Source organism: Cucumis sativus, chromosome 7 (assembly GCF_000004075.3).
Source record: "Cucumis sativus cultivar 9930 chromosome 7, Cucumber_9930_V3, whole genome shotgun sequence".
NCBI lineage: Eukaryota > Viridiplantae > Streptophyta > Magnoliopsida > Cucurbitales > Cucurbitaceae > Cucumis > Cucumis sativus.
The window spans coordinates 21,774,148-21,802,021 of NC_026661.2; the positions used below are offsets into that span (position 1 = coordinate 21,774,148).

The following is a 27,874-nucleotide window of genomic DNA, read 5'->3' on the forward strand; positions in this document are numbered from 1 at the left end:
TGGGTGGCTTTCGCTTTTTTATTGTTCGGTAAAAAAATTATATATTTGATTTAAAGATTGGTATTACGAACTTATATCGATATTAACATTTGGTGTTAGATATGCAGGAACTATCCATTGACATGTTTATTTGTAATTCTACTTATAGCAAACACAATTTTAAGTTGTATGTACAGATATAACTAAATTAGCATATATAACAAGATTAGCATACTCGTCCAATTTATTTTTAAATGATTTTTTGTGTGTTTTCATTTTAGTCTATATTTTAAAAATACTTATTTAAACAACTGTATTTTTAGAAATTGGTGAAATTTATACATTTTTATATTAAGATTGAATGTAGAATAAGGATTACTTTTTTTTTTTTATATCAAAATTAAATTACTAAAAAGTCATGCACTTATATATATATTAAAAACCCATGTTGATATAAATAAGTAGAATCTCATGGTACTATTGGAATCTCTATGATAAAAAGTGAAATTAATTTGGAATTTAGAACCATGGAAGCATATATCAAAATATATGAATAACATCACCTTTTCCTAAATTGGTATACATTGGAATCAAATTCAATTATAGTTAAATTTCAATTCCGGTGATCCTTTGAACAGAAAGTTGGCCAAATACATACATTTTTCCATGGACAATGGAATCACATTCTCATCGTCTGTTACAAAATAAATTATCCTAATTAATCATTTACTGCTATTCAAATATGCATACTACTAAATATTTTGGGATGATTTTTAATATCAAATTTATTTCGTTTGCACAATTTTCAACTTAACCCGTTCATGATTCCATTTTGATTAGTTCCAAACACCTCTTGAATTTTTGGTAATACTTAGACTACATTTCATCCTCTTTAAATTGGAACCTAAACAAATCCCCTAAATTTGAGACGCAGCATCGTTATTTCAATATAAAGAAAGGTCAGTTACGTAATTTCACTATTTCCAGATTTTTTTGGGGATTTATTTAGCCTTTCGCTGTAATTGTAATTGGAAATGAGAGAAGCCATTAACAGACACGGATTCTTTGAATATCGTAGGAAGCTCTCCCTGTTCCTTTCAATCTTTCTTCGCCAATTCCTTCTTCTTCTTTGACACTTCTTCCTTTTAATTTTTCCTTCAATTTCAATCCCTTTTCTTATTTTCATTTCATCGTCTTCTATAAAATCTGTATATATATTCTTTTTAACATCATTTAGATTTTTCTTCTCTCTTCTGGTGCCGATTCCACTTCTTTTCAAGGGACAAAAGTTTCGTGTCTCTCTGAAACTTGATTTTTATTTGATTTTAGAGCTGGGTTTTTTCATTTACTGATCTGGGTTTATTGGTTTGGTTTGTGGGTCATTGAGGAAATTTGTTGGTTACTGTTTGTTTATTTCATCTCTTCTTGTATAAAATTGTTCGATTCTTGCTGTTTCTGTTTAGTTTGATACCGAATTTGTAGACGGTACAGTTTCCCGGGGAATTTCAGAGCTGTTTGTTTTTTGATCGAGTGAAGTTGTTGGTTTTTTTTTTTTCCTCCGTGGGTTGGGTATTGGGTTAGCGAGGGAATTAGTTGGATCGGAGGGTGATTTGATTGTAGTGGTATTGGTTTTCTATTTGAAGAACTTAACTATTGGAGTGCGACTGCGATCTGAGTTGGAGAGGGAAGTAATTTGCTGTGCCCTAGAAGATGGGAGTTCCGACGATTGCTTTGTACGCTGGTCCACCGAGCAGTATTTGCTCTACACATCCCTGTCAAATCAATGCTCATTCGTCCTTGGATTTCGAAATTGGTTCTCGACCTTCATCAGCGTCGTCAACAGCGTCGGCTTCTCAGAAGTCGGTGGCTGGTGGACTTTCATGTCTCTTCTCTGCTTCACCTGTACGTCATGTCTCGTCGACGACGAGCTTTTCCGGTTGTGGAGAGGAATTGGGATCGTTGTGGCATGATAGAGGGGAGGAATTGAGTAGCTCATTTCGATATTCTTCGAGCAAATATTTAGGGTCTTCATTGGCAAGGGATTCTAGCCCGGTATCAGTGTTCCAGGGACCGGTTTCGTGCTGTAGTAGCGGAGTGGGTTCGACAGCAAAAAGCCCTCCGATTTCGATTTCTAGAGAGAAGAGTGGGGAATCTAATTTTCAGAGCTCGATTGGAGTTGGGTCGAATGGATTCTTCAATGGGTTCTTGAGGAATGCTTCAGGATCATATTTGGATGTTCATAGAAATGCTCTTGATGTGAGTTCATCGGCTGTGCTCATGGATGAGTTGACTTTCAATTTGGAAGATGGGTTTGGGGAGTGTACCTCTGAGCCATATGCAAAGGATATGCTTCTTGGTGCACAAATTAGGCATAAGATCTTTCTTGATGAATTCGTGATCAAGGCATTTTACGAAGCTGAAAAGGCACATAGAGGACAAGTATGAGTTCAGCCTCATGATTTTTTCCTCTGTTTTAATCCGTGGCATTATTGAAGATGACTTAATTAGTATTCTTTCTTTGCAGATGCGAGCCAGTGGAGATCCATATTTACAACATTGTGTGGAAACAGCGATGCTTCTGGCTACGATTGGTGCAAATTCCACAGTGGTCGCTGCGGGGCTTCTGCACGATGCACTTGATGATTCTTTCATGTGTTATGACTACATTTTAGGGTCAGTTGGAGCTGGGGTTGCTGATTTAGTTGAAGAGGTGAGGAAATATTTTCTTGCTTAATTGATGAGGCACTCACTGATGAAAGTTGATTGTATTTATTGTGTCTGAGATCTGGATCTGTAACCACACGTGGAGTTTGTTTTGTGCCTTTAACTTTTATTGGAGCATGTGGTGAAATGAAATCCTTATAGTTAAATTGTCTGTCTCTCTGCCCTTTGTACAAGAATTGATCTCAGATGCTTTTGCCTGCTAGATGCAGTCTTTTGATTTTCTAGTTTTGCTTTTCTCATACAGTTCTATACCTTAATTAATTTGCTTTATATCCTTGTCGTTACCTCAAACTTATTGTATCCTAATTTTCTTCCTGTAACGGTTTTAGGTGTCTCAACTTAGTCATTTGAGCAAGCTTGCACGTGAGAACAATACAGCCAACAAAACCGTTGAGGCAGATCGATTGCATACCATGTTCCTTGCCATGGCAGACACCAGGGCCGTTCTTGTGAAATTGGCCGATCGTCTGCATAATATGATGACACTAGATGCATTGCCATTGACCAAACGACTAAGATTTGCCAAGGAAACTATGGAAATTTTTGTACCATTGGCGAATCGCTTGGGAATATTGAGTTGGAAGGAGCAGTTGGAAAACTTATGCTTTAAGCATCTTCATCCCGAAGAACACAAAGAACTTTCATCTAAACTCGTGGACTCCTTTGATTCAGAAAGGATAACTTCTGCAATCGAGAAATTAGATCAAGCCTTGAAAAATGAAGGGATTTCTTACCATCTCTTATCTGGACGCAACAAGAGCTTATACAGCATATACTTGAAAATGCTGAGGTGTGTTCTCTCACTCTTCATTTCAATTTTCATCTCTAGTTTTTACACGTTCTATTTAATTGATCTATGAAAAGAATTAGCTGAATTAGCTGGATATAGCTTATAATTTAATATTTCAAGATGAAGACCAGATCATAAAATAGGTTCATCAAAATTTGAAGTTAAATAGCTTGTTTGTCCTTTATCTGATGATTATGAATTCTGACGTGAACCTTGCATTGTCTGACTGAAATGTGTACTTGTCATTTTATCAACAGAAAGAAGTTGACCATGGACGAAATCCATGACATTCATGGCATACGTCTTATTGTAAAAAATGAAGAAGACTGCCAGAAAGCTTTAAGAATAGTTCACCAGTTGTGGTCTGAAGTGCCTGGGCGGTGCAAAGATTACATTAGTCGACCCAAGTTTAATGGGTATGTTGTGGCTCAAAATGGCGTATTATATCCTGCATTCTTTATTTATTTGTTATTTCCGTCTTTATCTCTTTACGTCTCCATTCTGACTCGACTTGTCGACTCGAAGGTATCGATCTCTACACACGGTTGTGGTGGGTGAAGACATGGCGCACCTTGAAGTGCAAATTAGAACAAAAGAGATGCATTTGCAAGCAGAGTTTGGCATTGCAGCTCATTGGAGATACAAGGAGGGTGACAGCGAATACTCTCCGTTTGTCGTTCAGATGGTCGAATGGGCCCGTTGGGTAGTCACTTGGCAGTGTCTGTCTATGAGCAAAGATGGATCGTCAGTAGACTCTGCTGATTCAATAAGACCGCCCTGCAAATTCCCTTCTCATTCTGAGGGCTGTCCATACTCGTACAAAACCCAATGTGATGGACAAGATGGACCTGTATTCGTCATAACGATTGAGAATGACAAGGTATTTTTCTCTTTTTTGTATTATATTAGTTGAAGGTTATCAAATTTCATTTAGTGAATTCGTGTTTGTTGCATTAGTTTAACAATGCTACTGCAAATACTGCAGATGTCGGTTCAAGAGTTTCCTGCAAACTCAACGATCACGAATTTAATGGAAAGATGTGGTCGAGGAAGCGCAAGATGGACCTCCCATGGCTTCCCCATGAAAGAAGACTTGAGGCCAAGAGTTAACCACAAGCGAGTGAATGATCCAACGTGCAAACTGAAGATGGGTGATGTGGTGGAGCTAACTCCCACCATACCTGACAAGTCATTAACAGAGTACAGGGAAGAAATCCAGCGAATGTACGACCGTGGGATCACGGTATCAAACTCCGGACCGTCTCCTGTTGCACCTAACATTGTTGGTTTCTGGAGCTAACCATACATTAGTTTCTCTGTGGTTTAGTGATTATCAAATTATTCTGTACATAATGGTCTTTGTACACCAAAAAAAAAAAAAAAAAAAGAGAAAAAGATGACTAACTGAAATTCAATATCGTTCAAAATCAAAATTAGAAGCACTCTTGTTTGGAGTGTATTCTTGAATGCTCAGTCTTGTAGGAATTCATTTCCATTAATATGATTTTTCTTTTCATCACTATCATGTACTGGCTTATTAGTGATTTGAACAGACAATTTGACAACTTTTATAGACCACTCACTCATATGAGAAGGCGTAGTTTTCTCCATAAAGTTGGGAAGAAATATTCATGTCTTCGGAATTGACAAATTAGTGGAAATAAAGCCACTGAATTCTTTTAGAGGTATTATACAATAGTTTGATAATATCCAACAAACAATACTTACCAACAACTTCAAATGAATCTATTTCAAATCCCCTTTTCATTAGAGGTTGAGGAAAGGGAAACAAAGAAGGAAAAACAACTACGTTATTTTTGAACGTTTTGCCAATGGAAAAGATACTCTTTGTGAGGCATGCTGTTGAGGTACTTCTGATGAGCTGGGTTCTTGGGATGGAGCAACTGTGTCATCACCTTCGTCTTCCTCTGTTTCCTCCATCGTTTCGACTGCTTGCTTCTTTGGGATTGCCAGTTGATAATTGGGACTGAGCAATGTGTCTTGATCTGGTGGAAGGGCAATACCAGGCCCACCAATCGACCTTGGCAATGGGATCTTATTCCTGTTTCTAGCCAACTCTAAAAGAACCTGACAGAAAATGAAGTCACGGTTAAACACTTTTCCTTAAATAGGGAGAGAAGATAGAAAGGGAAAATGTGTGACTATGATCGAATTTCTATAAGTATATACCACCTCTAAGCTTTTTTTTTTTTAAGGCTACATATACAGAACAATCTCACGAGACAACTCGCTAGATCCATTAAGACCATACCTCGATTACCACCAGACCAACCCAAAATGGTTTTAAAATTTGAAAACTAGTATTTCTCGCTAACAAGATGATAATTTGATTCTAAGATACACTGCAACTTACCAGGGGTCCAGGATTACAGTTTCAAATGCCTTTCAGTAACCATAAAGTGCCCAGACATTTTACCCACAAACAAATCACATGTAATTTGGACTATGAAGCCATTGTTACCTCTCTTGGAGGAGGTTGCGAGAAGCTGAAATTAACTTTCGACTGAATAGCAAGCTTCACATCATCACAATCAATGGCAGCCTTGCCCGCATGCTCCGAATAGACTTGTGCATCTGTCAGTACGTCAACAACATAACGATACCACAGCTCAAGAAACTGGTGTATAACTCGTGGTTCATAATCTTCAACCCCCATTGATTTCAACAATGTCTTCACAATTTTAGCATCCCTCGGTAACTCCTCGTCTCCCTCAGACATTTTCTTACTACCCTTCAACTGCACAAGAAATTTATATCACTTTTAAACTGATGTTCCAAACATGATCTTTTTTATATCACACGTCTGATAATTATGAAGTGAGCATTGCTTTGGAGACGAAGCTAAGTGCTATATATATATAAAACAAGAATGCAAAAACATAAGAATACACAATTCAACTGTGACAATTTATTACCAACGATTTCTAAGTAAACTACCAAATAAAAGAGGCGCCGAACTCATGGTTAAGTGTGGCATTCGCAGCTAAATTAAAGTGACCATTTGAATTAAGCCACTTCTGCCTGAGAGGAGAACTGACGCGGCCTCTAAAGGTCGCCGGAGATGCATTGCATGGAGGGAAGGATCCCCGAGAAGGAGATGAATTGTAAAGGGGAAAAGGGGGGTCGACGGCAGTGACTGAGAGAAGGAGAGGTAGAAGACGAAGATTAGGGCTTTTTTCCCCTCTGCTTTCTCCTATGTCCTCATAAGTAGACATTTTCTTCCCTAATTTAATCCAATTTCTCAAAAATAATCGAAAAACTATGAATTCAAACTACCCAAATTAAATCAATTGCCCTAAAATCTCAAAGTACCCAGAAAAAATAGAATAAAACTGGACAAGAAAAATAAGGATATCATCCATGAAAAGAATAGAAATATCAGTATACCCAATTTTGAAGGTCAAAATTAATGTTTTGATTGTCATATCCACCCCACTAACAAAATTGTAGATTCTCTCAATAGTTTAAACTACAAAATCTTCGCCCTAACAAATCTGTAATTCCTGTAGATTGTCGTTCATTTCAACTCCCCAAAATCAAACTCAATTTTACAGTACTTACCCAAAAATCTAACATCTAAATGCAGAAAACAAATCTTAGAGAGATAGAAATGCAGAGATGGAAAATCGCTCACCGTAACGTGGACGGAGGTGCAGTGGGGGGAGCGGCACTGTGGCTGGGCGACGGCGTGAGATATGGAGAGAGCTGGGAGAGGAGAGACTCGCGAGATAGAATCTGATTTTTTTTTTCTTTTTTCTTTAAGAAATTATTTTGAGAAATTTGAAAAAAAAATTAACCAAAAACATAATTATATTTTATGTTTTAAATATGTATTTTTATACATATCTTATTTACTCACTCAAATTCAATTGAGAATAAACTATTATTAATTTATCTATAAATATATTTATATTTTAAAAAACGGTTAAATTATAATTTTAGTTATTGTTTGAATAAAGTTAGAATTTAATTTGTAGTTTGATAAAATGACATATATAATTTTTATGATTTGTGAGTTCATGTAAATTTTTTTTTTTGTCATTTTATGAAACAAAAAGGACTAAATTATAGTAGAGACTAAATTTTATCCCTAAATTTATAATTTAACCTAAAAATGATTTTATATTATTATACAACTTATGGTACATCACCTAAAATGAATTAACTTTTATATTTTAAAATATTTTTATATATACTTAATATAACTCTATTTAAAAAATGTAAAATTCAAATAGATTCAATAAAAACATATAAAATTTTGTTTTCATAACTTGTTTGGATAGCAGAATTTGAAAGCAGTTTTAAAAAACCATAAAAAAGCATTATACTAAACTCTAAATCTTAAAACATACACCATAATCTAAATTCTCAACAAAAAAAACTTCTAAATTTTTATAAATCATAACTTTTCTTAATATTTAGTGTATTTAAAATATATTTTTAAATCCAAAGTATTTATATAAATATGAATTTTTTAAGAAACACTTTTTCTTCCACTAATGCTAACAGGAGCAATTTAAGTTAAAAGATAAAATCAAATTAATAGAGAGAATGAAATTTGAATTTATTTGAGATATTAGATATACAAAGAGAGCTTTAAACAATTTGTAGGCTATGTGAGGGAGAAGGTGAGGCATATGAAGAACCCTTCTTTTCATACTTTTCAAATGATGTAATTTCTCTTTTATTCTTGTGTTTGAATTGAGATTTAGATTCAATAATCGAAAAACAATCTAAAGCTTATTTTATAATTTTTTAAACCAAAATTTAAAGACCAAAGTATGTTTTTTCAATCGAGGAATTGTAAAAAATGAACAAATTAATAAAATATTTACGCAGTGTAATATCACTTTATCCAAAACCCAAAAACTACGAGTGAAAGTGATAACAATAACAATAAATGAGAAGATTGTCCATTTTGTAAACAAATGATGGCAAAATGTGGTTTCTCAAACTAAGAACACTGCATAATGATTTTTCAACTGTTTCCATGAACCCTAATTATAGAAAGAGCAGCCTGCAACTTTATTTTGTGTCAAAGAAAGCTCAAACTTCATCGTTTGCAGATATTATTATTACAAAGAACATGAGAAACTTGAATCTAACTAAAAGGTTTGAGCCTCAAATTTCAAGCAGTTTTTAGCTAACTAGTAAAATTCATTAGGATGTTCTTTGCTTTGAATGAGAGGAACACCATCTGATCTCCAAATGATCCGTTCGTCGCACAATGCTGCAACTACTTCAGCGTAAAGGCCATGCTCCTCCTTAAGAACCCTAGCTGCTAAATCCTCTGCTGAATCATTTGCAAGCACAGGAACCACTCTTTGAGCAAGAATCCGTCCAGTGTCAAAGTGCTCATCAACCAAATGAATTGTTGCACCTGAAAACCGAGCTCCAGAGTTAACCACTGCCTTGTGCACCTTCATTCCATAGTACCCTTTGCCTCCAAAAGCAGGAAGAAGTGATGGGTGTATATTTACTATAGATTTGGAATATGCTTGGATCAATTCAAGGGGTATAAGTTTTAGGTATCCAGCAAGAAGAATGAAATCAATCTCAAAATGTTTGAGGGTAGCTACAAGTTCAGATGCAGATAAGCCATTGGGTTCATCTTTGGTTTTTGGAAACAAGACAACTGGAATGTTCTTACTTCTTGCATATTCTGCACCGCCACAGCCACTTTTGTTAGTAACCACAACAACAATTTCTCCGTGAACTGATCCTTCGAGAGAAGCCTCGTGTATTGAACGAAAATTAGAGCCTCCACCAGAGACAAAAACAGCAAGTTTCTTCTTCTGAATCACAGTTTTTGAAACTTCCCCTTTGAGACTGGCACTCACAACCATTTGAACATTTTTTCTACGAGCAATATTCTCCTTGAACCAAACACTACGCAAAGTGGAATGATTGGTTTGGACAAAGGAAGAAGAAGAAGAAGGAAGCTTCAAAAGGAATGAATAATTGGGAGATCGAATCAACGAAATAGACAATTTTGGGCAAAACCGACAGAGAGAACATTGGGCTTCCATTCTAGCTAAGAACACAATAGAATGGATTGCCTTGACTATTTGTATGTGTGAATAATGGAACCAATGTTCAAGTTTAGGCAAGACTGCGTTCCACAGCCATCGGTTTGAGCTTAGAGAAGTTCATATATTGTAAAAACTGAATAAAGGAGATGAGAGAATATGTGAGACTGGGATAGGGTAAAAAGACGAGTGAATAAGGGAAGTGGCAAAACAAACACGTTCAATGGTCAATCTTTCTAAAGCTCCCACTTCAGCATCACCAAGGTATAGAAACTCAGCATCACCTAAGAAAAATGGTGGTGTCAATACAAAACAATACTAGTTAGTAATTCATACGGTCAAACCTAAACAGCCACCAAACCACAAATAAACTGAACATCATGCTATTCAAAACAATTACAGAATTAGATATGCTCAATATACATGAAAGGTGTCACACCCTGTTCTAGTTTAACCCTCTAACCTAGATTGTGGCATGAAAAAGCTTTTTAAAAACAATATTTTTCAATCTAAAAGCCAAGTAATATAGAATTCTATGGGAATTTCAACATCTCACCTAAAATATGGGTCTGCCAAACCTGAAAGGAGTGTAAATTTTCACTTCTACCAATATATATATATACTTCAAACTCAAAATAACATGAGTGTGTGGACACAGTCGTCCAAACTAGTTCAGAGTCTCAAACAAAGTTTCCATCCAAGCTAGGGATAGTTACGAAAGAATTACAGTCTTGAATGGGTATTCAAGACCCAAACCATAAAGCTTTAAATTTTACCCAATTCTGGATCGAACACCCAAACAATTCACTCCTTCTTCTCGGCTAGACGGTAGCTAAATACTCAAAGAACTCAAATCTAGCATCAAAATATTATTGGTAATGTTTAATTCAAGCCAACTAAAACACAATAGATCTTTACCTCAAAGCCAAAATTTAGCTGAGAACGGCGGAGCCACGGTATTCACAGCTGCCGTACAAGACAAATATGAAACAAGAACTTCACAACGCGAGCGAACAACTAAGCTACTGCCAGATTCCTGAGTTTGATGCGACGGCGGAGAACTCTTGAGCGCGGCGCAAGGAGAAAGAGAGTCGAACGGCGCAATGCCAGTCCGCAGGTGATGACGTCGGCTGGAGGAGATAGGGAGACGGTAAGCGCGAGGGAAAATCGGGTTGGGGTTTTCGGCAGGTTGTTGACGGAAATCTATGCCGTAGCCGGTGTGCGAGAGATAGTGAGCTGAAGAGAAGTCGAGAGAGGGGGCGTCTGCTTTCACCAAGAAGAAGAAGAATGCTCTCGAAAAAGAACTGAGAAGAGAAGAAGAGAGTTTAGACCTTTCCCCTTATTATTGTTGTTTTTTAATAAAATAAAACATAAAATTCCATCTCTTAATAAAATTTTAAATCATTATCAAAATAAAGTTGGTTATAAAATTTTCTCATCAATTCAACCTATAAAATTTTACAGTGGGATTTGATTTGTTAGAAAGAACTTACCAATTATTACCTCATTTTTAAGAATTTAGTCTTCACAAATTCGATGGGAGTAACATGAAAAGTTGTGGTTAGTTCGTTTTAAATGCTTTTATCGAAATAACTTTAATTAATAATATGACTGTGTTCTTTAGTCGTTATCTTTCTTATCAATAATCAGTATTGGTTCTTTTTGCAAGACAATCTCATTCAATTGTGTTGTTTTTAAATATAAAACAAAAAAATTATTATTTTATTAATTCTCTTAGGCCGGACGAGAATAGAAAAATTTCAAAACTAAAATTTAAGTCCTACAACTTATAAAAATTCCAATTAATTATATGTATTTTTTATATTTTACACCGTTAAATATTTTGCCACTTCTTATATTTTTCAAATACCTCATTTTTAATTTTTTTTTAAGTCTTCCTAGGTACAACTTACTATGAGGATTTGTAAACATAAACATGCTCGTACACTGCAAATTTCAAGTATTTTCAATAAGTTAGGGTAAATATATTTTTTCTAACTTATTTTACTTTAAATAATAACAAATAATTTATGGTTTTACCTAATGATTAATTTATAGTTATAATCAATGATTAAAATATAATAAAACTTTTTAAATTAAAAGAATTCCATTATCAATTAACTTCAAACTTAAAATTTTGATTAATAATAATAAAAAAAAACTTGTAATTTCAATGGTATTGAAAAAGTCAAAATTATCAATATGAGTAACATAAAACATTTTTCTTATAAATTTAAACTTTAATAATATACATATACTCTCAGCTTATAGGAATTATCAACTATCCTAATTTAAAGTCAATAAAATTTTATTTTTTATTTTTTAAAGAAATACATTGGAAACTTCAAAAACTTAAAGCAAATCTGCTTTTTCTAAAATGGAAAAATATATAACAATTAATATGAAGCAATTTCGAGAAAACATGGTTAATTCTGTTCATAATTTCAATACGAGTAAGTTATTTTAAAAAAATTAATAGTAAATAATTGATGTATAGTGATTTTACTCAAAATTAATATAATATTTAAGTTTGTTACCAAAATTCTCATGGTACATACCAACACTACAATAAAATTTGGATGAAAATATCTTAGTTGAATTATAAATATGGTTTTTTTACTCGATTTGATTATTTCATAAATTTTGTACTAACAATCATTTTTCCCACTTTCAAACTATATAAGTTGGTTTTACAAGTCTATCACCTTCTTTAATTTTTTTTCGAATTGACCGATGATGCTTTGCTAAAAACGAACCACTTTTACCTTTTTAAATACAAAATTTGCATTACTAAATTTTATTTTCGAGTGATTACATGTAAATTGGGGAGCAAACAAAATTCGAATGAATAATCAAGAGGTCGTTTGATAACAATTTGGTTTTTGATAACTATCCTAATGAATAATCGTGTTTGTATATTTAAGTTGAAGGTGAATCATGTTTAAGCTTCATGCTATTGTTGTTATAAATTACAAAAATCACAATTGAAATAGTATAATAGTCATCCATGTATAATATGTATAAAGAAAACCAATTAATGTTTAATATTTATAAAAAATCAATTAATATTTAATATTTGTAAGTAGTTTAATGGTTGATCATTACAACCAAATTTATAACATAGGGTGGAAATTTAATTTCTATAAATATAAGAAATAGAAGTGGAAGTAACCACAACCACGGGCTGATTGCCCAAGGAAAAGTTCTGCTCTACCAATTTCCCTATTTCTGCTCTGCTCTTCCATTTTGGTTGCCCATAACTGCGACAGCGGGCGTGTCTTCTTCACTGCCTCGGCAGCGGTGCTGGTCGTCGTCTCCACCGCATTCAAGGAGGGAGCTATTTTCACCGTCACAGAAACACGGAATTTCCTCATGTCCACATCGGAGCAAGCCCTTGTTACTTTACTCTCTCGTTTTGCTTTATCGTTTGATGGAGCCGTTTTAGGCGCTGCCCTAGCTTATGCTACCGTCCGTACCGTCCTTAAACTTACTGCTTCTTGCTCCGCTCTCAATGAGCTCCGTAAAGCTCCTTATGTTACTGTTTCCGATCTTCGTCATATCGTTTCCGACGGAGTTTCGGAACAATCCGAGTCTGATCGGAAGCTTGTTGTTGTTCGTGGCACCGTGGAGACTAGGTCGTCTGTGGAAGGTAATAGGAAGAGCTTACAGCCTAATGTTTTGATTTCTCAGGAGTCTGGAGATAGAGCGGTGATTATTCAGCGAACTCAAGTGGTAACTCCTTTGAGCGACTGTGTTGAGATTTTGTTTTGTTATTTCGGGGTTAGAAAATTGCATGATTGAAAATTATTATTCATCCGTTTGTTAGTAGGTTGTGCTTATAGAACGTTGTGTGGCAGTATTCGAGTAATTTGATGGCTCCACTGAAATTGTCGACAGAGTCTAACCAATTAATCGACTAACTTGTACAGATTTAGAATTTTCACATTACAAGGTTTCTAGTCTAGGTACTCGGTTCAAGACGTAGCTACTATACAATTCTATCCTGGATGAACCTCGAAAGGGAAGAGTCATCGAGTGAAGTAGCTGTTTAATTTATCTTTATAGGTCTTCTGGCTTGCCTGAAGTTGATCTGTCATCATCGTGTGTGCCTGTGTGTATATAATGTGGGGATTAAGTAGTTGGGAAATCTTGAAACTACTTAATCAACACGACTTCTTTATGTTCTGCAAGTGTTTGTTTTCGTTCCCCTTGGTTGTTTAATGTGATGGACATGTGCATATAATAATTCTGTTCTTTAAACTAAAGCTTTTTTGGTTGTATTGTGGCTTTGTTTAGTGCATATTCAACGAATGGAAAGGCTTTTTCGGATGGACTTCTGACTTGCGTGCAATTTTTGGAAGAACCTTTAGAAAGCAAGAGTCAACATCATTTAGAACGGTAAATTCAAGGCTTATATCTGTTATTGTTATGTTTGATTTGCTCTTTTCATTACCCTTGCCAAAAGGGAAAAAAAAAGAAGATTTTTTAAATACCTTTTTATTGAATGTTACGGGGCTTTTTGATTATTTTCGTAAATAAAGAACTAACTAATTGAAGTGAGTGATTTTATGAGGGCATCTCTCTCAAATTTGGGGCCATAGAGTTGTGCCCTTTTCCGGTGATTCTCTATTGGGTCATTTTTTCTATCTCGTTGATGGCATGTGCAAGTAGGTTTGAAAGTCATACCTCTTAAGAAATGGATCCAACAGAGTGGCTTGAAGACGTGCCCCTTAGTGTCAAGAAATAAATATTATGGTAGATTACTTATTGTCTACAAAAACTAAATCTTCATGATATGACATTAATGTGTGGTCGTTGTGATTTGTGAAGTAAAATATACACTCTAGTCTTTAGATAGGGAACTATATTCAGTGCAGTTTGCGCATGAAGAGTTATGTGATACTGATATTTGGGAAATTTTGAACAGGTTCCTTTTGTTCTTCTTGAGGGTCATTCAACATACTCTGATTTTGTTGTTGTTAACATGGAAGGCTCAAGACATCCCTTACCTCTTACAACTGTGTATCATCAACTGCAGCCCGTTTGTGCTACTCCTTATACCTTCCTTCAAGCAGTTTTTGGTCACGAGTATCCTGTGAGTTAGGCAATCTATATTGAAGTCGAGCATCACTTTTTTTTTTCTTTTTTATAAATAGATTTTAGGTAAAATTCTTAGTTATGCTCTACTTTTGAAGGTTGGGGTGCTTGATGAGGAGAAAATACTTCCATTAGGAAAAAATATCAGTGCTGTTGGTATATGCAGTTTTGAAAATGGAGTTCCTGTCATAAAGTCTTGCAGTGATTTTCCCCATTTCCTGTAAGTTTATACATTTCAAAGTAGATCATAGATGCACATCATATCTTATTTCTCTCAACTTGTGGACATAAAATTGATGATAAATTTGTTCTGTCGGCCAATGGTGAGCCCTGTTGATTGGGTTTGGGGCTCTGGATGGGACTTCAACTAGGTCTTAGGATTAAGCCTCCGAAAGCTTTTGTTGTCTTTTGGAGCTGCATGGGTTTGTTTGTATTTGTTGTCTGGGTCCCAATACTCTCTTCTTCATACAAATGTGTGTGTGTGTTGTGCACGTTCTCATTTCTTGTTCAAGTGTGGGCCTTGGTTTCCTAAATCATGGAACAGATCTTGTTTCGTTAGCACTGCTAGCTAGTGGTTAGTCTCTCCTCTCCCGCATACCCAAAGTGAGAAAAAAAAAAACTGTAGGCAACTAATTGAAGCCATGTCTGATGTGTGACATTCATGCAATTTCCTCTTTGTTGTATATGGAGAACATTGTCTAATTGGACAACAAAAAATCGTTTCCTTTATGTTTTCCTTGTATTTGGTATTTTGAGTACTAGCCTCTTTTCATCTATTCATTCAAAAGAAAGAACTGTCTAATTGGACAAAAATTGTTCCTGATTACGCTTTCAAGACAATCTTCATTTAAATATTAATAACAAATATTATGATGATGTATTTTTCTCTGCAGATGTGAAATGACTAAGGATCAGATGATTTTAGATCTAGTCTTTAAAACAAAATTTCTATTTTGGAGTAGTATTGTCCTTGGTTCATTGACAGTTGGCATTCTTGGTTATTCTGCTGCGAGGTATGTTTTATTTTGTTAATTTTTTCTTTTATTTTATTTGGTTGAGGTATCTGTAAGGTCACATCCTCATGATTTGATATTCATATGATAATAACAAAAGTAAAATAGAGTCCGACTAACACAAGAATTACGAACAAAACAAACAAACCCCAGCCAAGCGAGAGGGTTGCACTTTTCCACGGTTGGACTATTCTTTACACACTAAACACAATATAACAAACCCTAGCCAAAATGATAGTTTATAAGGACACATCCTCATGATTTATTTTGTTAATTTTTTCTTTTATTTTATTTGGTTGAGGTATCTGTAAGGACACATCCTCATGATTTGATATTCACATGATAATAACAAAAGTAAAATAGAGTCCGACTAACACAAGAATTACGAACAAAACAAACAAACCCCAGCCAAGCGAGAGGCTTGCACTTTTCCATGGTTGGACTATTCTTTACACACTAAACACAATATAACAAACCCTAGCCAAAATGATAGTTTATATACAAACATTCCCCTGCAACACGTACATCCAGGACTACAACCATCGAACCCTCCATCTGGGGTGTAATCCCCTTTCTACTCTTCCTCTTATATACTTTCTTAATGGAAGGCCTATCTGTACCTTTGTGCTGATTCTTGATATTTTTCTTTAGGCAAAGCAATACCTTGGCTTAATATACCTTCCATGAATTCTTTTCTTTTTTTCTGCTTTGCACTATACTTTTTGAATATCTTTCATTAGTCCTTTTATTAGACTATTCCGAAGTATAATACCCCACTCGTCTTATTGCTTCCTTCTTTCTATAATCACATTTCGAAAAGTTTAAGGAGTGCCAATATCCATTCTCTTCAGAAATTGGAATAGATGGAAACAATGGAGGCAACATAGACAGTTACAGAATTCAAGGAATGATTCCCCCACGTCACAACTGGATTCAAGCAATGACATTCCTATTTACGGTGATTTTGCTTCAGACGACGAGGCAGCAACTGTTCCAGACGATGAGTTATCATCACACGTTCCAGACGATGAGTTATCATCACACGTTCCAGACGATGAGTTATCATCACACGTTCCAGATGGACAATTGTGTGTGATCTGTCTCATGAGGAGAAAACGATCTGCTTTCATTCCATGCGGTCATCTAGTTTGTTGCGAACGATGTGCTGTGTCAGTCGAACGTGAGTCATCTCCCAAATGTCCCATTTGCCGCCAACAAATTCGTAGTTCTGTACGGATTTACGATTCGTGAAGAGACAAATCATCTTTTCAGGTTCTAACTACGACAAATCCCGTTTTGCTGATATTATACTGTTTTGAGATTTCATATAAATGCCAATCTCTTCCACAAGATAGCAGATGTGAAGTTTGTTTTTCCTCATCTACTTGTAACTTTTTATCCCCACATTTTGATGAGAGGGATTGTTCTTTAAAGTTTGTAAAGCCAGATTTGAAGTAATGGCTCTTGTAAATATCAGATAGCATATACTCTTTTGATATGTGACATGAAAAAAATGAAACTTTATTATTGGCTCCGTTATGTATAGGTGTATTGCTCGGATTGACTTTCCAAATGGTTTAGAAAAATAAATATGATTGGTTTTTTATGTCTTTGTTTGGACTTGTTTTTTCAGTGCACAGTTATATTCAAAACAAAGTTAAACCAAGTTGATCACAGTACTCAATTAAGAAGATCTCGAGGTCTAGCTTTGATGGGTTTATATATATATGTTGACTGAAAATAAGATTTTTGGATCCTTCAAATCTCGTTTTTGTGTACTTTCAAGAGGAAAAAAGAAACTCGTAAGAAGTCACAATAGCTCTTGAAATGAGAGGGATTTTTGAAGCCTTAATTTCAATTGGACTCACTTGAAAACACAAGCACTTGTAAAATCAATCTAAACCTTCATTAAGTCATATGAGTTTAATTTGACTGTTTTCAAAAGTATAAAACAAAAATCAATCTAAAAAAGTTGCAATATTTCTTAAAAATAAGCTAAATGAGAAGAGAGTTTGAAACCTTAAAAACACTTTTAACAAAACTCAATCAAAAAGTTTGGAGATAATAAAACATATTGTAAATCGACCTAAAAAGAAGCAAAACGAAAGTGGAGTTATGATTCAAACACAAAGCCATAGTAATTGTTTTCTTCTTCTTCTTTTTGCCAATAAAGTCTGTTTTGAACTTTAAAGCATTTTGGCAAAAAAGGAAAAAAAAGTCAAAGGGCGTTGGATTTGATCCCCAACTTCCAAAACGAACAAAACGAAACGGGTTGGCCTTTCCACCATAACCCTACACATCCATCTTTATCTTCCATTCTCATCTCCCAATTATTATCATACCTTCTCATTGAAGCTCGAGCCGTATCAATGGTGTCTTCCCCAAACCTTTTTCTCTCAAAACCCACATTTCTCATTCTTTCACACCATTTTCCCTTTTCCTCATTCATTTCTCCATCCACATTTCTCAATGCTTTTGCCGCTTCACCTTCCATCACTCTTCTTTCCTCACTTTCTCTCCCTTTGAATGCTGCGCTTGTTGAATCCAGAAATTTCCATACGTATTCTACTCCTCTTCTGAACCCCATTTCGAAATTTCCGCACTTGCTACAGCTACATCCCATGTTGTTCTCACTCAGTATCACTGCCTTTGGTTCCATTTTTCGAAGATTTTCTAAGAATTCTTGTCTTTCGTCTGGAGCACTGTGTTTCAACTGATGGAGTCTGAACTGTGCGCAAACGATTAGGATTTCGTCTCGGGACTTGTTGATTGCTTGTGAATTTAAACTCTGGAGTGAGTGAATGTCCAGGCGGTTGATTTGTAAATTGATGTTTAAGGATTTGGCGAAACTGAGAAGCCGTGAGGAGATGTTGTCTCCTGGTGGACCAATTGAAAACGGGGTCTCGGTGTTTTGGTCATGTTCGATGGTTGGAGCGATGACCGTTAGACGGATTAGTGGAGGAGGTCCACCGGAACGGCGAGTCAAGGCCTCGAGCAGGGTTGGCCATTGCACACCATGAGAAACACCGATGTCAAGAATGTGAAGATTTCGCGGGCGATTAGATTCTTCAGAGAGAATGTGGAGGATTGAAGAATTTGCGATGTTGTTTGGAAATGCAAACCATGGACTCACCTCGTGGAACTTGATCAACGACCTCTGGAAGAAACGAGGGTCAGTCGAAGCGAATGTAAATGGAGCAACTGTGGAGGAATAAGAAGAAAAAGAAGAAGATGAAGAATTGGAGGACAGGTGATAGGCCAAAGCTCGCAGACCGTGGTCAGCGAGCCGGTGGTTAGCGTCACCGGTGGGTGAGGCGAGCTCTTGAAGAACACAAAGAAGGTGATGTACTCTTGTCGCATCTCCTTTTACAATAGCATTAGCACAAGGATTTAGCAATTGCTCTGCCCACCTTCCTTCCTTGTTGCTGCCACTATTATAGTTATTTCCTGTGGATTTTGATGCATTTTTCTTGTTCCCTACTGATTTCTTCATCACAGTCACTCCCTCAACAGCTCCACTGCCTTTATCTGCACTGTTTTTGCTCTGGTTGTTCTGATTCTTCCTTGGGTTCTGATGGGTTTGTGATTTCTTATGAACTGAATCATCTGGAGCTTTTCTTTTCTTGGTCAAATCAGATGGAGTCAAGCTGTGGGAAGTGGGTGTGTTTGGTTGTCTAGTGCTAACAACAGTAGTGGGGGAGTTGCTGAGACAGCCATTAATCAGATCTTCACCTGTGTCCTGATTCTCATCCCACCATTGATAGCAATTTATAGAGCTGGAGTTGCTAGTTTCATCTAGGAAAGAGGAAAAGAAAGGAACCGAGTCCTCTAACCAGTCCAATATGTGATCTGACGGGTGGTTTGGCCCTGTTTCTTCAATGGTCATTTTGCTTGGTGAAAACAGAAAGAGAAAGAGAAGAGACTCTTTTGATTAGGGAGGGAGAAGATGGAGTTTCTCAGGGTTGCTTGCTGGTTTGATGGTGGGGGTGGTACAAGTTTAATCATTGACTAAAGATTGGAATAGAGCCAATAATGTTTTCATAGAAAGCAGTAAAATAATGCAACAGGTCACTTATATCCTCCATAAACAGACAACTGTTAGGTATTTTCTAAGCTATTTGTGCTGTTCTTTTGGAGGATTTGATGTTTGGTTCAAATTTTTTAAAGCCCATATAAAAGTCACTCACTGTCTTCTTCCTCACCCTGGGTTGTTGTAACCCATCATTCTTTTGTATTGTGAGAAGAAAAAAAAATGCAGTGGTGGTTGGACTTCATGGATGGGGATTGGTGAAGGAATCTTTGAAACTTTTAGCCATGGTTTTGAGCTTTCATTTGGATTGTAAAGAGACAGCTAACACTTTTTTTCTTTTTCTTCCCTTATTAAAATACTCAAAAACTTTTTGCTTTCTACAAACCTTAGCGCCGTTGAGGAGAGAGGCTTAAACGTATTGGTTTTCTGTCTTTAAAAGGGTGAAACATAGCTCTCCCATTTCCTTTTTATATGCCCTATATTCTGAGAAAATATTTGTTGTTCATCATATTTTATTTCCAATTGTTGTTGACCTAGTATCGTGATTGGATGTCCAAGAAACTAAAGTTGACTTCAGCTTGGATCTAGTTCAACGTTAGGTCATCGGTTTCTGTCAGTTCATTGATTCCGTTTTGTGGTTTGTGACAAAATTGCAAAATTTCTGCCGTTCAAAGATTCTTTATCCATCTCCTAAATACCCATTTTTAATTCATTTTCCTAGTCAAGGAATCTATGGAATCTGTTCTTAAGTTAATAACAAGTCTAAACCAATCTGATTATTGAAGTGGAAGAAACTGATATATTCTCAAAAAGCAAATGAAGGCCATGAATAGACAATAGAATAATCGGGGAGAGAAGCAGAGGTGGAACACACAGCTAGTCAAGGAATTTAAATGGCATCAATGAACAAATAGCAAAGAGAGGAAAAAAAAAAAGAACATCAATCCATTTTGTTACTTGGAAATGCAGAATGGCTAAAGCAAACACATGGTTGGGGAATTCTAACCACTCCCACCAAGAACAGACTTTAGCTTTTTGATCAGAGCTGGGTCAAGGAAAGTGGTCTTGGACACCAAATCAGTGCTCAAGTCGTTGGCAAATAGTGCGAAGTCGAGGATTTGGAGACCAGGGCTTGGGCTACTGAATACAGGGAAACCAACTGCCGTTACGCCACCAGCATTAATCTGAAAATGTAGCAACCCTTGTGGGAATACCATAAGGTCTCCCTTTTTCAGTGTCTTCACGTAGACAGCGTTGGCGGAAGAGATAAAACCAGCCTCGATAATACCTTGCGTCACAAGTAGCAATTCCGAAGCTCCTGGGTGTGTGTGGAGTGGTATAACACCACCCGGTGCCAAGTCTAACCGAGCAGCAGAGAGACCGAGGCCATTCACTCCTGGATACTGCTCTACAAATGCTGGAGTGACTGCAGCTTTAATTAGACTCGATATGTTTCCAGCAGCACGTAAGCCTGAAAATACGAAGTCGTCTGCAGTCACGACACTGGCGATCTTACAGGAGTACCCTGCTGGCCCTTGTGGGCCTTTCAGGTCGGCAACACAGAAGTCTTGAACAGCTGCATTGGAAAGAGAGAAGAGGAGGGAAATGATGAGTAGGGAGTGAAGCATTTTTTTGGGGTGAGTCGTCTAGTTGTTCACTCTTGTTTCCTTTTTGGGATGGTGTAGTTTCTTGATAAGTTTCATAGGGTTTATATAGAAAGTACTAGTTTAGCTTCCTGCAAGTTGAAGTAACATTCACTCCAATAGCAGGATAGGAAGATTGATGAATGTATGGATGAGGGCCACGCAGCATTTGATTTTGAGATGCATGTGGCTGTCAATGAACTCTCAAGAAGATCAGATTCTCAGAGAAAGAAATAAATTTTCTCTTTTTTGCAGTTAATGACCTTATGATTGGGCAATTCTTCTTCTGCTCATCTTGTACAGTTGGCAAGTAGGATAAAAAGAGGGATTAATTAGCAAAAGATATTGTGCTTACCATTCAGGAATAACCCAAGGATATACAACGAAGAAAGTGGAGTGGACCAAATGCACATGGGAAGAGGATAATCAGCATAAGAAGCCAATTTTTAGATAGCTAAGGACCAAGGTGAAGGGGCTCTATCAAGCCTCTCTGTATCACATGCGCACCATGAATGGCTTAGAGCTTTGTGGCCTAGAAGAAACCCCTACTGTCACGTTCGGTTCAGCTCATCAGCATTTATCACCACGGATGAATTTTCTGTACAAGACAAGTAGGCCCTTTCCCTCATCTGGAAAATCAACAGTTAACAAGTTTTGTAATGTAACAGTTTAAAAGGGGGGGATGGGAATGGAGAGGGGGGGTGAAAAATCATATCTTCTATTCCATTTTGTAATAATTGTGCTATGATCCTGATCAACAAACTTCATATGACTCGAGATTGTAAAGATTATCAATCATAAATTGGAAAATGTCCATGGTAGACAACAACAATACTTAAAAGGCCTATACTAATATGACCTGCCAAATATTTTGTACAATTAACATTACGCCCGTGTTCCAGATAATACATCTTCATATTATACAGCCTAAAAAAATTGATTCCGAAAGACGTATCACTAAAAATCATCACACTCCACTCCACACAGATGTCCAGTCCAGGCTCCCTCTGATATGGCATCCTCTAAATCTCATTTTATTTGTTGTATCCCTGAACTGACACTGGGGTTGGTTATTCACCAAGTAGTTGGGATCTCTACCAAGCATTAGTTTCAAACGTAGTTAATACACTAAAACCTCATCATTTGCTGCAGCAACTGTGAACCAGCCGTTTGTGATAATAGTTGTTCTGAACTCGGTGAAGGCCTTGTTAGAGTGTTGGGACCAATGGACATTCCAACCCCTTGTCGTACCATCTCTTTAGGGCTGTTTACATTTGTTTCCACACAGGATGCTTCCTTCAATATGCGTATCTGATGAAACCCCAGAAGAGAAAATTGGAGACAAATGATAAAAGAAGAAATGGAGCAAACACTTGAACAGATAAGTTCAACTTACCATGTCCAATCGTTTCTTGTGGACATCACTTGATGATAACTACGATAATTTAAAATTAAAAAAAAAAAAAAAAAAACTCAATATGGTTAAACTAAAACGAAAATTTTGAAAGTTGAATTGAAACAGAATGATTTTTTAGAGGAGAGAATAGAATGATGTTTTAGAGAGAATAATATAATTTTCTTACATTTTTGTTGTGATTCTTCCACTCATCACTTGAATATCCAGGAACGTTCAACTGCCAATTCTTCTCTGCACATTATCCACAATTTATGATTGGTAAAGCTTTGTCCAATAGTATAAGATACAATACCTACCATAACTACCAAACACGATGAATAAAGAAACTGGTAACCAGTGCTTTTAGTTTGAATCATCACTAATATGTTATGCTAGTGGATATTTATTCAGAAACAAAATATTTTCATTCTTCATTTTATTGTCAATAATTAAGGTGGCATTGTTCCCACTTCCCTCCCTGTATCTAGAACAGAATAGCTGAACATTTTTTCACTTTACCAATTATCATGCTCGCACTCGGACATTTTTTTTATTACCTCATAACTATCACAAATGAATTAAAAAACTTGCTAAGATCTAAGTTTGAAATCAGAAAAGGGAGTCATATGCTCCTGGTGCATGGCATTTAAGAAATCAAGTAAAAAAACAAAAGACCAAGGAAAGTAGTACGCACCTAAGTGTAGCAATAAATCTTTGGATTCTAAAGTTGAGGATTTTCGATGTTTTGCCAAATTGCATGAAAAGGTAGTAACCTGTATGGCATCAAAGAAAGAAAAAACTTAGTAAATGATGAATGAGTCATGATATTAACATGAATTATCAGGCAATTCTATAAACTTAATATTGCAATAGAAGAAACATAATAATCAAGACACACAGCTACGAAAATTGTCCACCAAAAGGACCCTAAAGCCAGTCCACTTGATTTGTTTGTAACATCAAAATGGTAAGAGGGGGCAATGATGAGAAAATAGCTTTTAATAAGAACACGTAGATTTTAGAAGGAATTAAAGGTGTCCACACCAGCGTCTTAGTGAGAAAGAAGGGAGAATAATGAGCACAAGGGAGTATTGACATATTTCTCTTAAACAGATAAATGACAGAGGAATATACTGATCAGTCCAAAAGAAGACATATACCACTCCGTTCACTCATGGGCTGACCAACTTATTAAATGGGGTAAAAAACCAAAAAACAGGGCCCTAAAATGTTAATGACTAATGAGGCACAGCAATTTATCGTTAATGGAAAATATAAAAAGCCACTGCCTAAAATGTTAATCATGAGCAAGGAGGAGCTCTTATTCTGGACATGTAGGGCTGTACTAGCTCACAACAGAGAGTGTTGCTCCATGATTCAAGAGGTTTTCTTGAACCCTCCTTTTTAGGACAAGGGAAGAGTTCCTTGCACGCCTTTGTTTACCATAATGTGCAGCATTGACTCAAGAGGAACCTTAGACGGCCTGAGAGGTCTGTTAATCTGACTTTTTGTATTTACCAACTTGACCTCATTTTCTTGGACTGGGATTCATTCTTGTAATTAGTTTGGGATTTTTAGTGGTGAGCTAGTTTTTTGTCTGCTCTTGTACATTCTTTTATTTCTCGCTATAAATTATATGCTGATACAAATAATGATGTTGTGTAATAATGAGCAGTAGTCAAGGGTAATAAAGCTAAAGGCAGGGCATATCAAACTAGTGGCCACTGACCAGACCCCTCCAACTACTACCTTCATACAACTTGAGTTTTTTTTTTTAAATTCAAGTTTAAATTATAACCTTCGTTTTAACAACAATGATCAGAGAAATAGTTGAATAGTTTCAGATATAAGGAGTATGATAAAATTGTGGTGCACCAGAATCGCCAAGTCAACAGAATGAATAAATACATCAGTCTAGAATGAAATAAGATGAACAAATATTTGGACTTCGACAGATTAAAAGAGAATAATACCAAAATGAGGATCAATACTCCAAAAACATAGTTTCCTGGTGATTAATGTGTCATAGAATAGCATACTATTTTTTGGGAAATACTTCAACGTGATCCTCTATGACATGATGCGGATTTGTTTTAACTGACCTTCTATTATATATGTTTTGATATAATAGAACATAGTGCTTCAATAGTGAAAGACTAACTCTTGATGCGTACTGATATTGACCATTGATTACAGCACATATGCAGTTACTTTAGTGTGTGTAAGATATTGGGTGGAAATGAACAATCAAGTATAGGGAAATAGTAGTAGTACTAGGAAGTCTCACCGAATCGATAAAATCATCGGCAATCTCCAAGAGAAGGTCTTCAACTTCAGGTTCCAGCTTTCCATGTGGATCTACCTGCAGATATTCGAATTTCAACTAAAGTGAGAACAAAATTAAAAAAACAAAAAAGCACATTAGAGACATTGAGTAAACAAGAGATGTGATAAGTCAAGGCAGAACCTGTGAAACCAGATCTTGTATCTTTCTCTTCCCAAGGACTTGAGTTGCAGCCTCTGTCCCTTGGCTTGAACTTCCCCCCGGTGTACTAGCGCCAGATGCTGTGGCATCTGGATGTGATCCAGTCAAACTGAGAGATTTCTGGCCCGCAAGTCCAGCTATTCTAGGAGAATGCTGCTGATGCTGATGCAATACTGGTTGCAGAGATTGCTGTGGTGATGCTTGTTGAAGTAGCTGCTGTTGTTGATGAAGTGGCTGCTGTTGTAGCTGTTGTTGTGGTTGTTGTTGTTGTGACTGTGGTTGCTGCTGTTGCTGTTGATGTTGTTGATGCAACTGTTGATGTCCCATGGATGACTGTTGCTGTACAATCTGAGGAAATTGTTGAGGGTTCAACGACATGGAGTTTTGATGCAATTGATTAGACGAAGCCAGTTGCTGGTGTAACAAGACTTGTTGCCTCTGCAGACGAAATGAAGGTGAGCCAGGATTAGACATCGATGGCATTTGCTTTAGCCACTGTTGCTGTTGCAAAGAGTTCTGCATCATGGTTGGCTGCCCATTCTGAGCCAAATTGGTCAATTGTTGATTCATAAATGCAAGATTTGACATTCTCGGTAAGTTCTGAACCTGCAATTTAATAAAATTGATTGGGTGTCACAATCATGCCCGCAATTTTACAGTTGCTAGTAGCTACACACAAAACAAAATAGCAAGATTGTATAGTATGATTATCAAGTCAAATTAGCACATTAACCTATGCATTAAAGTAATAAAGTGATACTACAATTACTGCTATACCAAAGTTGACCGGATTGAGTTAGAGAACATGACAGACAAATCAGCAATTATGACAATAAATAGAGTAATGCCATGGACCAAAATATAAAAAGGAGTGTTAATGGGCACCACCTGAAATTAGAGACATGTACTGATAAGTACGTTAGTATGCCCAATGAGCAGTATTTGTAATGCAATGAATGTTTAGCATTACAAAAATAAGTTATATGGGATAAAAGACAGAGTACTACACTTCTAATAGAGTCAATAAACTAATATGGTTGATGAACTGCATAAAAAATATCCAAGCAATGACCAAAGTAACCAAACAAAGCATTAACCTGCCCTGGTTCAAATTTGGCATATAGAAATTTAACAATACGAATGTAGAAATAAAAGCTCAGACAGACTCATTATTGTAGTAAAGAACATTAGATACAGAGCAAAGGTGTGTTGCCAATAAACCTGTGGAGAGGTGAGTGAACTTTGTTGAGATAATTGCTGCCTTATTTGACCTTGGTTTATTCTCTGTTGGGCATACGGCGAGGCAAGGCCATTAGCTCTTAGTTGTGAGGGCAAATTCATTGACCCCATCATCCCCATTGCTTGAATTCCTTGCAAAGCTTGCCCATGAGAGTTACTTGACTGAAATTGTGGACCCTGAACTAATCCAGCCTTCTGCTTTGACTACACAAAATGTTTGGATTCAGTGAAAAAAAAAAGAAGAAAATAAGTCAACAAATTAAGAACTTAGAATTGTAATTAAAAAGTAAAAGGCAACTACTGAGGCATAACCCATCACCGAAGAGCCAAACTCATTCCTGGAAAGCTCTTCAACTCCACTTCAAATGGGGGAAAAACGAATTCTCAATACTGTCTAACAACATCTCAACACCAAAATAGCTTCACTACCAATTTAAGACCAACGAGTACCAAGAATTCAGTACATACCGAAGCCAGTAATTGTGACGGCAAATTATACTGAGCCGCTCCAGACAACATGGGCAAATGGTTACCCTGACCGATTAATGTAGACCGCGACAGATTCCCAGTTCCCATTTGCTGTTGTTGGTTAGGCTGTTGCTGCTGTTGTTGTTGCTGCTGGTTTGTAGAAGCCCCACCAAAATTCATCTGACTATAAAGCCCCGATTGTTGTCTCATCATCCCAAACTGCTGTTGCTGCTGCTGTTGCTGCTGTGGTTGCATTTGGTTCAACCGAGAAATAGAAGGAGAACGCTGTAAAGCTTGCTGGATTTGGAAATTCGTCATCGCACTCGCATTCTGAGGTTGTTGCACCAATTGCTGCTGTTGTTGCTGTTGTTGTTGTTGCTGCTGCTGCTGCTGCTGTATAGGCTTCTGCTGGTAATCCAATCCAACCGCAGGACTCAACTGTTGCTGTGGCTGTTGCTGTTGATTTTGCGGAAGAGAGATGTGCGAAAGAGGAGGAGAAGAGATTTGAGCTAGCGGATGTAAATGGTCAATCGAAGGCGATTGAACAAGTGCAGAAGGAGATGGAATGGGAGGATTCACAGAGGAATTTGACGGATTTGATGAATTTTGAGGAATAGCGGTTGTTGAAGGTTGAACTTGCGGTTGTTGTTGCGGCGGTGGTGGTGAAGGGTCCATCGGGTTCGGTTGAACCGGTCTAGGCGACGAAGTACTGTCTGCCATTGAAATTGAAGGTTGAACAAAGATGGAGAAACTAATTCATGGCAAAAATTGCATCGGAATTTGCAAAGAAACGGCTGAATCCGAAGGGGAAGAAGGAAAGAGGAACGGGGAAGCGAGGGCGGAGGAGGAAGATGAACGAAGTGTTGAAAGAACGATCAGTAGGATTTGTACACGTCATCTGATGGACCGCTTTATGGGTGGGTCATATATCATTTTTTGTGCAAATGGGTTTGATCAATA

The 27,874-nt window shown here is 36.7% G+C and overlaps 7 protein-coding genes across 10 annotated transcripts; 2 read left to right on the forward strand and 5 right to left on the reverse strand.

The window, feature by feature from the left end:
* The first annotated feature begins 1,008 nt into the window (after positions 1 to 1,008).
* On the forward strand, positions 1,009 to 4,888 carry LOC101204461 (probable GTP diphosphokinase RSH2, chloroplastic). Its single transcript, XM_004141655.3, has 6 exons — positions 1,009 to 2,418; positions 2,504 to 2,689; positions 3,033 to 3,493; positions 3,751 to 3,909; positions 4,019 to 4,373; positions 4,479 to 4,888. Exons 1-6 carry the CDS (start codon positions 1,690 to 1,692, stop codon positions 4,791 to 4,793), a joined length of 2,205 nt encoding a protein of 734 aa, XP_004141703.2. The 5' UTR covers positions 1,009 to 1,689; the 3' UTR covers positions 4,794 to 4,888.
* Positions 4,889 to 5,108: 220 nt separating this feature from the next.
* On the reverse strand, positions 5,109 to 7,324 carry LOC101204216 (transcription initiation factor TFIID subunit 9). The gene is made up of 3 exons (XM_011661318.2): positions 7,149 to 7,324; positions 5,976 to 6,251; positions 5,109 to 5,581 (listed from the first exon to the last, which is right to left on the reverse strand). Exons 2-3 carry the CDS (start codon positions 6,231 to 6,233, stop codon positions 5,300 to 5,302), a joined length of 540 nt encoding a protein of 179 aa, XP_011659620.1. The 5' UTR covers positions 6,234 to 6,251; positions 7,149 to 7,324; the 3' UTR covers positions 5,109 to 5,299.
* Positions 7,325 to 8,405: 1,081 nt separating this feature from the next.
* On the reverse strand, positions 8,406 to 10,873 carry LOC101203972 (phosphoribosylglycinamide formyltransferase, chloroplastic). The gene is made up of 2 exons (XM_004141653.3): positions 10,462 to 10,873; positions 8,406 to 9,827 (listed from the first exon to the last, which is right to left on the reverse strand). Exon 2 carries the CDS (start codon positions 9,541 to 9,543, stop codon positions 8,662 to 8,664), a length of 882 nt encoding a protein of 293 aa, XP_004141701.1. The 5' UTR covers positions 9,544 to 9,827; positions 10,462 to 10,873; the 3' UTR covers positions 8,406 to 8,661.
* A 1,837-nt stretch (positions 10,874 to 12,710) lies between these two features.
* LOC101203729 (E3 ubiquitin-protein ligase SPL2) lies at positions 12,711 to 17,263 on the forward strand. Of its 3 annotated transcripts, none has more exons than XM_011661320.2 (6): positions 12,711 to 13,275; positions 13,840 to 13,941; positions 14,471 to 14,638; positions 14,739 to 14,860; positions 15,534 to 15,653; positions 16,505 to 17,263. In XM_011661320.2, the coding sequence occupies exons 1-6, from the start codon at positions 12,916 to 12,918 to the stop codon at positions 16,902 to 16,904; spliced, it is 1,272 nt and encodes a 423-aa protein (XP_011659622.2). In that variant the 5' UTR covers positions 12,711 to 12,915; the 3' UTR covers positions 16,905 to 17,263. The 3 variants fall into 3 exon arrangements, with proteins under 3 accessions (XP_011659622.2, XP_031744730.1, XP_011659624.2); XM_031888870.1 differs by having other exon boundaries at positions 16,474 to 16,713; XM_011661322.2 differs by having other exon boundaries at positions 13,059 to 13,192.
* A 483-nt stretch (positions 17,264 to 17,746) lies between these two features.
* Positions 17,747 to 20,312, reverse strand: LOC101211590 (protein NODULATION SIGNALING PATHWAY 1). The gene has a single exon (XM_004141765.3). It carries the CDS (start codon positions 19,537 to 19,539, stop codon positions 17,872 to 17,874), a length of 1,668 nt encoding a protein of 555 aa, XP_004141813.1. The 5' UTR covers positions 19,540 to 20,312; the 3' UTR covers positions 17,747 to 17,871.
* Positions 20,313 to 20,483: 171 nt separating this feature from the next.
* On the reverse strand, positions 20,484 to 21,885 carry LOC101203480 (auxin-binding protein ABP19a). Its single transcript, XM_004141651.3, has one exon. It carries the CDS (start codon positions 21,309 to 21,311, stop codon positions 20,685 to 20,687), a length of 627 nt encoding a protein of 208 aa, XP_004141699.1. The 5' UTR covers positions 21,312 to 21,885; the 3' UTR covers positions 20,484 to 20,684.
* Positions 21,886 to 22,095: 210 nt separating this feature from the next.
* Positions 22,096 to 27,817, reverse strand: LOC101211341 (transcription initiation factor TFIID subunit 12b). 2 transcript variants are annotated; one of them, XM_011661324.2, is made up of 8 exons: positions 26,915 to 27,808; positions 26,429 to 26,650; positions 25,190 to 25,813; positions 25,010 to 25,084; positions 23,417 to 23,495; positions 22,910 to 22,974; positions 22,723 to 22,761; positions 22,096 to 22,637 (listed from the first exon to the last, which is right to left on the reverse strand). In XM_011661324.2, the coding sequence occupies exons 1-8, from the start codon at positions 27,632 to 27,634 to the stop codon at positions 22,455 to 22,457; spliced, it is 2,007 nt and encodes a 668-aa protein (XP_011659626.1). In that variant the 5' UTR covers positions 27,635 to 27,808; the 3' UTR covers positions 22,096 to 22,454. The 2 variants fall into 2 exon arrangements, with proteins under 2 accessions (XP_011659626.1, XP_031744729.1); XM_031888869.1 differs by lacking the exon at positions 22,723 to 22,761 and having other exon boundaries at positions 26,915 to 27,817.
* Positions 27,818 to 27,874: the final 57 nt, after the last annotated feature.

Excerpts from the sequence above, each read along its gene's own strand:
- LOC101203480 (XM_004141651.3), bottom strand. The coding sequence starts at position 21,311 with ATGCTTCACTCCCTACTCATCATTTCCCTCCTCTTCTCTCTTTCCAAT.
- LOC101211341 (XM_011661324.2), bottom strand. The coding sequence starts at position 27,634 with ATGGCAGACAGTACTTCGTCGCCTAGACCGGTTCAACCGAACCCGATG. Across the intron at positions 26,651-26,914 it reads CGTCACAATTACTGGCTTCG|TCAAAGCAGAAGGCTGGATT; the intron begins GTATGTACTGAA and ends CATTTTGTGTAG. Across the intron at positions 22,638-22,722 it reads ACAAGAAACGATTGGACATG|ATACGCATATTGAAGGAAGC; the intron begins GTAAGTTGAACT and ends GGGTTTCATCAG.
- LOC101204216 (XM_011661318.2), bottom strand. The coding sequence starts at position 6,233 with ATGTCTGAGGGAGACGAGGAGTTACCGAGGGATGCTAAAATTGTGAAG. Across the intron at positions 5,582-5,975 it reads CGCAACCTCCTCCAAGAGAG|GTTCTTTTAGAGTTGGCTAG; the intron begins GTAACAATGGCT and ends ATTTTCTGTCAG.
- LOC101204461 (XM_004141655.3), top strand. The coding sequence starts at position 1,690 with ATGGGAGTTCCGACGATTGCTTTGTACGCTGGTCCACCGAGCAGTATT. Across the intron at positions 2,419-2,503 it reads AAAAGGCACATAGAGGACAA|ATGCGAGCCAGTGGAGATCC; the intron begins GTATGAGTTCAG and ends CTTTCTTTGCAG. Across the intron at positions 3,910-4,018 it reads AGTCGACCCAAGTTTAATGG|GTATCGATCTCTACACACGG; the intron begins GTATGTTGTGGC and ends GTCGACTCGAAG.
- LOC101203972 (XM_004141653.3), bottom strand. The coding sequence starts at position 9,543 with ATGGAAGCCCAATGTTCTCTCTGTCGGTTTTGCCCAAAATTGTCTATT.
- LOC101211590 (XM_004141765.3), bottom strand. The coding sequence starts at position 19,539 with ATGACCATTGAAGAAACAGGGCCAAACCACCCGTCAGATCACATATTG.
- LOC101203729 (XM_011661320.2), top strand. The coding sequence starts at position 12,916 with ATGTCCACATCGGAGCAAGCCCTTGTTACTTTACTCTCTCGTTTTGCT. Across the intron at positions 13,942-14,470 it reads AGTCAACATCATTTAGAACG|GTTCCTTTTGTTCTTCTTGA; the intron begins GTAAATTCAAGG and ends AATTTTGAACAG. Across the intron at positions 15,654-16,504 it reads CTTGGTTATTCTGCTGCGAG|AAATTGGAATAGATGGAAAC; the intron begins GTATGTTTTATT and ends CATTCTCTTCAG.